The sequence below is a fragment of the Amphibalanus amphitrite genome, unplaced genomic scaffold (assembly GCF_019059575.1).
Source record: "Amphibalanus amphitrite isolate SeventyFive unplaced genomic scaffold, NRLGWU_Aamphi_draft 001877F_arrow, whole genome shotgun sequence".
NCBI lineage: Eukaryota > Metazoa > Arthropoda > Thecostraca > Balanomorpha > Balanidae > Amphibalanus > Amphibalanus amphitrite.
Genome location: NW_024883370.1, coordinates 28,779 through 38,456, shown reverse-complemented (window position 1 = coordinate 38,456; position 9,678 = coordinate 28,779). Strand labels below are relative to the sequence as shown.

At 58.9% G+C, this 9,678-nt stretch overlaps 1 protein-coding gene across 1 annotated transcript in view; it reads right to left on the bottom strand.

Moving 5' to 3' along the window:
* Nucleotides 1-340: 340 nt before the first annotated feature.
* Nucleotides 341-9,678, bottom strand: part of LOC122375581 (NFIL3 like protein-like) — a 34,055-nt gene continuing 24,717 nt past the window's right edge. The window contains exon 2 of the mRNA XM_043355077.1: nucleotides 341-2,138. Within this exon, the coding sequence (XP_043211012.1) occupies nucleotides 916-2,138 (1,223 nt within the window). The 3' untranslated portion in view covers nucleotides 341-915. The remainder of the gene's footprint in view (nucleotides 2,139-9,678) is intronic.

Below are 9,678 nucleotides of genomic sequence, written 5' to 3'. Positions count from 1 at the left end.
TGGTGAGAGCACGCGTTCCCGGTTATGACAGTCCGGGTTCGAAGCGCGACGGGCGCTCGACATTTATGGGCCTCCTGACAGGTATGGTTGCGGTTGGTGGCAGGCCGTAGCCAGGCGAAGTCAGCGAGGGGACCGGCCGTGCGCGGCTTTGTGCGCACGTTAAACTTTGGACTCCAAATTCTGCCATAGAATCGGAATTGCGCGATCGGAGGGTAGAGGGCAGGGTCATCGCAACAAGCTTCGCTTAGCGGTGGCTCTGTCCTTGTGAATCCTTCCCATCAAAAGGTTCGGACTAAATTTATAATAAAAAAAAAAATTTGTAGGGCGAACACGGATCATCTTAGTGTATTTGAACTTGTCAAGATAAATGAGCTGCAAACGGGTCACGGGCGCGACTTGGAGCACACGGAACCAGAGACCCGGCCGGCGACACGTATCAACACGAGTTTCAGTGACACCACTTCAAAGCCTCGCTCGCAGGTGGGCTGAATACCTCTAGACAGCGATGAGATGCAGCTTTAAACCGGACGCCTCCTCGACGCCCCCTCTTAGCCTGCCGCTAGCGCACTGGCAGGGCGCTGGGTCTGCGCGGCGCGCCGACCCCCCATTTATCCCTACTGGTGCGACTGGTCGTCATACGACAGCCGGTAGATTGCAGTCTGGCCGTAGTCTGGCAGTCTGACCAGGGTCTGGCAGTCTGGCCGTGGCCGGTAGCAGGCTCCGTTTACGGCCAGGAATGTGAGAGTCCCCGGCAGAGTTCCCCGCTGGGAACAGCGGATACGGCGGCAGTTGAACTCCAGCACAGCGCCGGCCTGGTTTGTACGCAGCCCCGTCCTGTCAGCTGCCCTGCGAGAGCGACCGTCCCCGCTCGCGAGCCCCTGTGCACGGCTGCCGACCGCCAGCCGAGCGCGCGCCTCAGGCCTCCGGCTGCATGGGCGGCGAGCCGGCGTCCCGGTGGTTCAGCAGACACTTGAGCGTGGCTACCTCCTTGGCCAGCCGCTCCAGCTCGCAGCGGATCTGGCCGCTGGCCTGCGGCGGCGGAGAGGAGGACGCGTCGCTGCCGGCGCGCAGCCGCTTGCGGGCGGGCTCGTCGGCGCCGTCGCAGGAGGCCGAGCGGTCCGAGAGGCCCGAGTCGCGCTCGTCGCCCGACGAGGCCGCCTCTGAGCCGGCAGAGTCGTGCGGCTCCTCCTTGAGCGCGGCGGTGAGTCCCAGCAGGCCGGCGGCGGCCGCCTCCCGGTCGCAGAGCAGCGTCTTGTGGCGCAGTTTGAGCGGCAGCACGCCGCCCTCCGTGGAGTGCATCGGGCGCGGCTCGATCGCCGAGCGGCTCAGGTTGGTCGCCTCCAGCGGCGCCGGCGGCGGCGGCGGCGTCTGCTGGTGCTCCGGCTCGGCCGAGCGCGGCCGGGAGTAGTCGCACACCACCGGCTCCGGCTCTCGCAGCTCGCGCATCGACTGCTGACGGAACAGCAGCGACGGCGCCGGCGCCGGCGGCGACGCTGGCGCCGACGACGGCGGCGGTGGCGGCGGCGGCGGCGCGGCGCCGCCCATGAACGGCCCGGGCCCGGGGGCGGGGCCGCCGCCGCCGGCCGGCAGCGGCATCATGTGCTGTCCGCTGAGCGGCTTGTGTCGCTTGGTGAAGCTGAGCACCTGATCCATGGCCGGCAGCTGCGACAGCACCTGCTCGTGGTTGATGAGGTTCTCCCCGACGATGCCGAACTTGTCGCGGATGGCGGCCAGCTGGGCGCGCATCAGGTGGTTCTCCTTGGTGAGCTCGAACACGCGCGACTCCAGCACCATGTCGGTGAGCCGGCGCTTCTCGCGGCTCCGCTTGGCTGCCTCGTTGTTGCGCCGCCGCCGGTCCCAGTAGCTCTCGTCCTTCTTGTTGTCGGGGATGAACTCGCGCTGTTTGCGCTGGCTGAACATGTCGCACTGCAGCGAGGCGGGCAGCTCCAGCGGCGACACCGGGTACGCGTCCGAAGCGGCCGACACGGGCGCCCCTTGGCTCGGTCGGCCGCCGTTCACAGCGCCGCCAGGCGGCGGGTAGTTGAAGTAGCCCGGCGAGACGGCGCCGAACCGCGACTTCAGCCCGGCCAGCTGCACCGAGCTGAGCAGAGTCTCAGCCACCATGATGCGTGGATCACCTGCCGAAGGAGAGAGAACACCGTCAGCATCACATCAGAGCCACCCAACAGCCACTGCGCAGTCACACGAACGATAAAAATGGCACACTGGCGGTCAAGAATATTGCCGTGATGCAAACTCGATTCAGTTCAAACCGGAGAGAGCGCGATGAATGACAGAACCAGCGCTTTCTGCGCGTCTGGCTCTGGGGCAACGTCTCTTAGACCTCGCGGTAGAATGATGATCTAGTGCAAACGAAAAACGGTCAGTGATGACGTCAATGCTGGCTGCGGGGCGCCGAAAGACGTCACTGCCTCTGCAGGGACGGACGTGCAGCCCGTCACCGAACGAACGACGGGACGACGCCCGGGGCTGGGGGCTGATGCAATTGAACAGGGCCCCTCTCTGTCCTATGGGGGGTCACACAAGGGCATGTGACCACGGCGGCTCTATTTACGGCTGGTACGGCTCTATTACGGCTGGTAGAACTGGTAAGTTCTCCAGTGGTGCACCAGTTTAGGTTTCGGACAGATTTGGCTGCTGGAATAATGTGTTCAGGGTAATCCATTGCAGGCTCGGGGTCACGCTGCAGTGACCGGGTTGTGCACCATCTGATCCCGCAGTGTCAGCTCGCGGCAGTCCGTGCCGAGTCTGAGCCACTTCACGGCCACCGCCATTCTAAGCTGTTCCGCCGGCTGCGCTGGGCTGGCTGTGCCACATAGCGACTGGCCGGTGTCGCCGACCCACAGAGTGTCAGCCGGCACTGTCGGCGCGGCGTGACAATTAGCGGCGGTGCCACTAACCCGGTTAGGTGTTTTCACTCCGTCTGATGGAAGTGCACGTAACTCAGCCCGTATGCGACAGCCGAGGGCAACTCTGCACTATCACGGATCACAGCTATATCGGAACGGGACAATGGAAATAACGTTTATGGTTTGATAAACAAGGTGCTGAAAAGAATAGACAATTTGGTGCTACTGTCTTGGTCTGAATTGATATCACTTGCAAGATATAATTGCACTATTACAGGGAAGGCGGTCTCACCGTTCGATAATCACAGCGAGTTATCACTCACTCCAAACTCGCTAACGTTACAAACTCACTGTTGCAGTCTGATATTCTTTCCTTATGACTAGGCATGTGCTTAGATACTGATTACATCATCACAAGTCTGCGCCTGTGTGCAATACATCTAGACGGCTTATCTCGAATGACTGAGAGATTAGACGTGTGGGCGTGCTTTACCGGCCCAGGAAATTATATATCGTGCGCAAACAATATCCCCCACCTCGGAAATGACTGATAACTATCTCGACACCGTTACTGGCGAAACTTCCCAAGATTGTGAGCCTCGCGCCTTCGGTAGGCTGACGCCACTCTGTAATGATTCAGGCCTTGACTCAGGTGGTTCAGGTATTGACTCAGACGGTTCGGGCGCTGATTCAGCTCCGATTCAGCGCCATTATGCCCGCACAGAGTCGCTCGCGTCTGGCCGTGACCAGAAACCACCGGAATGTGGCCGCGCCGGCGCGATGTGTTGCGCGTCAGTTACGCCTCAGTGCGGCGCACCACGCCTCAGCTCCAGCGGCCGGTCCGGCCCCCGCCCTGGGGCACAATGAGGACACCTCGTCCTCAGAGTACGGGCCAACACGGCACGGCACGGCACGGCACGGCACGGCACACGGCACGGCACGGGGATTCGCTGTGAGGAAGGTCATGCCAGCTGGAGATCGTTGGATGCACACGGGCTGTTATTAGCCAGGATTATTAGTGTGAGGCCTTGCAGGGCTATCATCGGACCGGCTATGCTAAACACAAGGCCATTTGCCACGTGACTTGCAGGGAAGAGCGGTGTGGCTCGGGGGGAGGTTTGTAACCAGATGCCGCGACCTAGGAGGCCGCACCGCCAGGGAAGGCGGCACATATCCCATACGTCGACATTAGCTGCATGCAGGGTTGTGCTCGACTCAAAACATTTGCCGACTCGACTCATCATTCAACTTCAGAATGCCCTGACTCAACTCTGACTCAAACAAGGAGCTGATTTTTCCCTTGACTCGACTCATGACTCAAGCGGCTCAATGAAAATATGAGTTGACTCAAACTTGACTCAAATTTTTTGTTGAGTCAAGTATGTTGACTCAAAATTGACTCAGATAAAAAAGTTGTTGAGTGGGGGGGGGGGGTGAAAAAATCCGACAGCAGGGCCAGGCCTAAGTTGTTAAGCGGGGGAGAATGAAAAACTTATGCTATATATTGTTTCTAGAAAGTTTAGTCAGCTGACTCATGTTCCTAAATGTTTTTGACTCAACTCAATGTCAAAAGTTATTTTACTGACTCAACTCTGACTCAACTCAACACCTTAATATTTTTGTCCGACTCAACTCTGACTCAACTCAACAGCTTAACATTTTATCCGACTCGACTCAAATCTGACTCATTTGAGTCAGAGTTGAGTCAAATTTCTGACTCGACTCATGAGTCAAGCACAACTCTGGCTGCATGGCCAGCAAGGTTAACCAGTGGCTCAATTCTGCGGTAAAACAGCTAACGCCAAGTCACGTCATATACCCCACTAAGCTGGAAAGTGGACACTTCTTTCCCCTGAGCGCTGCCTCTCTGTCCCGTCCCCTGAACGGCTGCCCCGCAGTCTGCCCCCACCGTGCCCCGGCCCGGTGCGAAGTTCGCCGGGCGGCCCCACGAGCCGGTTGCATCAGAAATAGCTGGCTGCTCGCGGGGCCGCGGGCCTGACGTAACCGTTCCGCGGCCTTGAGCTGCCCGCTCAGCGGCTGCAGCTCGGCCTCTGCAGCGCTGCAAGGGCTGCAAGGGCTGCACCGCGGCGCGGAAGTTTGGCCGACGGCCCGCATATAGCCCGGCGCCCGGTTCAAACTGGGTGTCTGCAGGTGCAATATTGATTTTTGTAGACGGCGTGAGCCGCGATTTGGGTCGGGAGTTGTTGCAGGGCTATGGTCGAGCTGAAATTGAGCGGGGATCGGTATGGGAGCTGAGACTGAGGACAGCTGTGGACGGGGAAGTCTGATAGACAGTGAGCTGGTTCTCCAATCATTGGAAGTGCTGAGAAACTACCATTGAACGGAGATCAGGCCAAACGGGTGCGCTATTGGCGGAAGAAGTTTGTTTGATGAATGACATGAAGGTTTGTAAATGAGAACAAGGCCGTCTATCCGTATTTGAGGTCACATCATGTACGGGGTACACCGCTTCTCAAAGCGAGGTTAACCAGATGGTATAGCCGGCATTCCTGGAACGGATTGCCCTCGGCTTATAAACCAACATTTCTAAGAGGACTATTCTCAAGCAAAGATGTTATCCGGCTCTTCCCTGTCGCAACCAGCTTAGGCTGTTGCAGTAACACCGACTGGCGAAGGCCGCGGCACAGAATACAGCCGTTCAGCTGAGCCGTCTGCCCGTGGGCCCCACCGGGGCTCAGGCTGGTAATCCGCCCGCCGAGCCAATCAGCGGGGCATTGCCAAACAAACACTGGACGCGCCCCTGCCTCCTCCGCCGCCTCCACAGCCGGCCGCCCGCGCCGCCCGTTGCAACACCATGTTGCAATTTCCTCAGTTGCCGGCGCAGTTGCACGTGCCCGGCGCGGCCGTCGGCTGCGCGCCTCGTGAACCCGAGCAGTCGGCCCGTCGGTGGGCCGTCGCGTGCCGCCGGCTCACGTGACGCCGCTGCCGAGGCTATTGATTGCCTCCGCCATTGCGTAACTGCAGTCTGGCACCGGACGGGCTATATTGAGCAGCCGCACTGCGCGGCGCCCAGCCCGGGCGGGGGCGCTGCGACGCAGTCAACTCCTTGAAACGGCTCCGTCTGAGCTGAGAGCGACACCCCTGTGGTGCAATGCCGGCAATGTGATTCCATCGCGCGCCAACACCTTCCGGTTGCAGAGTGGCGCCGGAGGGGAGGAGCCCGTCCTCCCTCTCTCTATCCCCCTGCAGCCCATCAGTGCCCGGTCACTGTTTGTCAGCCCAGAGCAGCGTACTCGTCTGCTCAGGTCACGTGCACCCAGGACAAAAAGCGATAGCGCTCGGCCGGGCGCAGAAAACGACAGTCGGCTGCGACACGTGAGAATGGCACGTCACGTGACCTTGGCACGTGACCCGTGTTCGTCCAGTGAATCTGGCACGTGACCGCGCCCGGCTACCGAGCGGAACGCCCTGCGGTCACAGAGGTCAGCGGCGCAGCTCCGACAAACACCCGGCGGGTCACGGGGCCGTTCGGCGGAGACCCGGCCGGCCGGCAGCACTTCCCGAAATGAGGCCGGTGGGCGGCCGGCCGAGGGGGGGGGAGGGTGCTGGGTTAGTCATTGGCTGATTCAGCCAGCGGCGTGCCTTCCATGCTGTGATGCAACCAGCGCCCTCTGCCAGCGGCGTTGGCAGCCGTTGGGGTCTGGCGCGGGCGCCGGGCCACGCCCCCCCCCCCCCCCGGGCCATGGGAGGCCGCCGGGGGTGTCTCGGACTGACCGGAACTCTCTGTTGATCAACACCCTCCACCTCGAGTGGGGCCGAGCGGACGGGACAGCCGGACAGCGCTTGACCGGGGCCTTATCGAGCCCGCCACACTCTGTCATGGGTTTTGTTTGAGAAGCGGTTGAGGCCACTCAGCTGTGTTGTATTTCAGTGGTATAATAGCATCGGCTAAAGTGGACCACCACTTTCCTGCGAACCCCCTCGCCGCAACGTAGCCCAGCTCGGTGGAAAGCTCGACCAGCTGTCTGGCCTCATCCGCCGAGTCTGGGGCACTTTCCCGGCGGGGTGTTTGGACGCGACCGGCGCGCAGGGCGGCCAGTGGGACGAGCGCGCCGCCGCCGCGGACAAGTGGGCCGGCGAAACGCCGCGCACCGCGCCGCGTTCGTCGCGCTCCGCGGCGCGCCAGGGACGTTGACCGGACGCGTTACGCAATGAGCCAGCGGCCGCGGACGGGCGGCCACTCGTCCCAAACGTGCAGAATCGGACGGGTTTGCACCGGCCGCCGCGCTGCAGGCAGTTGCAGGGGCCGCTTTCTCCCGCAGTGCGCCAAAAATAGCCGTGCGCCGGATTTAGGTAACGCGTGCCGATCGCTAACGTCACAAGCCCGAATAAGTGGACAGACAGAATGTGCAATGGAACCTGAACGATTGCAATGCAACATCGATTAGCCGCCGCCGACAGTTAGGCAGTTCTTTGAATAAAAAGTGTTAACAAAGCATAAGGCGAACAAGCCTGCATGTCGCTTTGTGTAATCAAGGATAACTTCATCAAGTGATATATTCCAGTAGAGAACTGCGAAGCCGTTTTAAACAGTAGTTCGGGTAGAAACACTCAGCTAAGAATAACTGAAGGACATGTGTGTTAACAAAACTGGCTCAACAGCCGAAACGAGAGAAGAAACAAAGATGTCAAACAGCCGAGAAACCGCTGTTTACATAAGGGACAAGCCACTACGGGGACTACTGCGGACCATTCCAGTCGTGGAGGTGGTTTGCAGCCACCCCCATCCTCGTCGGAGCATCCTCAGCCCGAGTCCCTGCGCCATCACTCTCCCTTCTCCATGTGGGGTCACGGCGCAGCGTTACTCGAGTGATTCAGCGTCCCCGGTTTGCACGTTGCGTCAGCGTTCACCGTTTGAAAATAGACAGTCGAACTGGCCTGAAGGCAGCGGCCGGCGGGGAGGGGGGGGAGTGGCGGACAAGGAGAGGTCACTGAGGAAGTGAGAGGGGTGGCAGGGCGGTGAGTGGAGGGGTCACAAGGACGTGAGAGGCAGGAGGAGAGGTGGGGAGGACAGCTGGACTGGACTGGACTGTAATCGCCACGCCCCGCGTGGATTGTCCATGAAGGTAATACAATACAATACAATACAATACAGCTCAGCAGCGGGGACAGGGGACTCGTGAGAAGAGGTCGAGAGGGGAGGGGACTCTTTCAGTGGCGCTCTGCGGTCGCTGGAATACTGTGTCGGAATGGTAGGTGTCAGAACATCTGATGGGTCTGCCCGCCGTTCACCCGTCGCGAACTCAGCTCTCCCCTTCACCGCCCGTTTGACCGGGTCCTAGACAGAGCCCGCCTGAGCGCCGGATGACGTCAGAAACTTGCATAAGCGACCGGCGGGCAATCGCACTTGATCCGACCGTTGCATCAGGCCCCTCCCGAACGGCTGCGGTCGCCGCCGCGTCCCGCTGCACCCAGCGACGTCCTTTTCGTCAGCAGTGACCACAGTCGACATGTCGGTCCTGACCGACCAGCCGACCGGCCGACCAGCTCGGTACGTAACCGGCTCGGTAACCGCCCAGCAACCGGCCGTGGGTCATGGAGCGAGGCCAGTGGCTCGTTACGGCGATCGCCCAACTTTCTGGAAAGTCTCCTCCGATGGCTACCGATGACTAATCCGATAACTCATCGGAGTTCCGTCGATAGCTGATTCCATGCAGCTCTCCCAATGACCCGCTCGATTCGGCGGCGGCCCGGAGACTCCCCGAACGACTGGTCGTGAACCCCAGACGGGGCCCGGCTGCCCGGCAACAGCAGTCGGGAGCGACGGAAATACGACGGAGGACCCTTCAGTCGTCGGCAGCGATCATAAGAAGCTCCAAACGATATGGCGGCTTCCCCAATATCGTCCCAACAAAGAACTCTGGGACATTGAGCTGCAGTTGACCTGGAAACGGCCCTGGTCGTTCTTGTGGAAGTCAAATCACTCATCATGACATTGACGAGAGCGTCTCGCTTCCCCATCACCAAATCATTCAGACGAGCACGTTCTGCGCGAGCGGGATATCACCAGAATATTGACGTGCATAACCTGCATTAATTTCACAATAAAGTGGCATTGCCTCCAGCTACTACGTCCTTGGTTCCTACGTCTCTTATCTTTGATCAACGTTTATATTGTTGTAATAAGCTTTAATTAGAGCAAGTCAACACTTGTAGTTGCTACGGCCTACGAGCTTGCATGAATACTACAATGGCGTTTGGCAACTGGAATTCAATAGCAAAAGTAGACACCTTTTGTCGCAACTAGAACTAAAAACGGATAGTAGCAGTTTCCGCCCATTGACGTGTTTGACGTGTACGAAAGAGGGTGAAGTAAATACCCATGGCGTGCGGCCAAAGCGTGACTAGGCCTTTTCGGCCAATGTCGATGGCAAAACTTATCTGATAACAGCCGTGTACCAAACTCACATTCAGGAGCGCTGCCTTATGGCGAGTATTGTTTAGGTGGCGACAAGTAACGAAAAGTTCGTAAAATATAGCGAATATAAATTCCTTTGTGTAGATGTGTGAAGCGACCCATTTAACGAAACAGTTTAATAAATCTATGGTCAGATAAGCCAGTTTTGTTTCACATAATTGCTTGTTGACGCCTGGAGGCCATCAGAAAGGTAAATACTCTGAGCACAAACATTTGAGGAAAATGCGACTTATCTCCTGTGTTACTTTTGTGTTACTCAAAATCTCATAGTCAATCTCATATCTCAATTGAAATCTTATGTTGTCCGATCAATGACCGTAGCGTTCAGGGGAGTCAGTACGAAAATGACCCCACCAGCCGGCCTCCAGT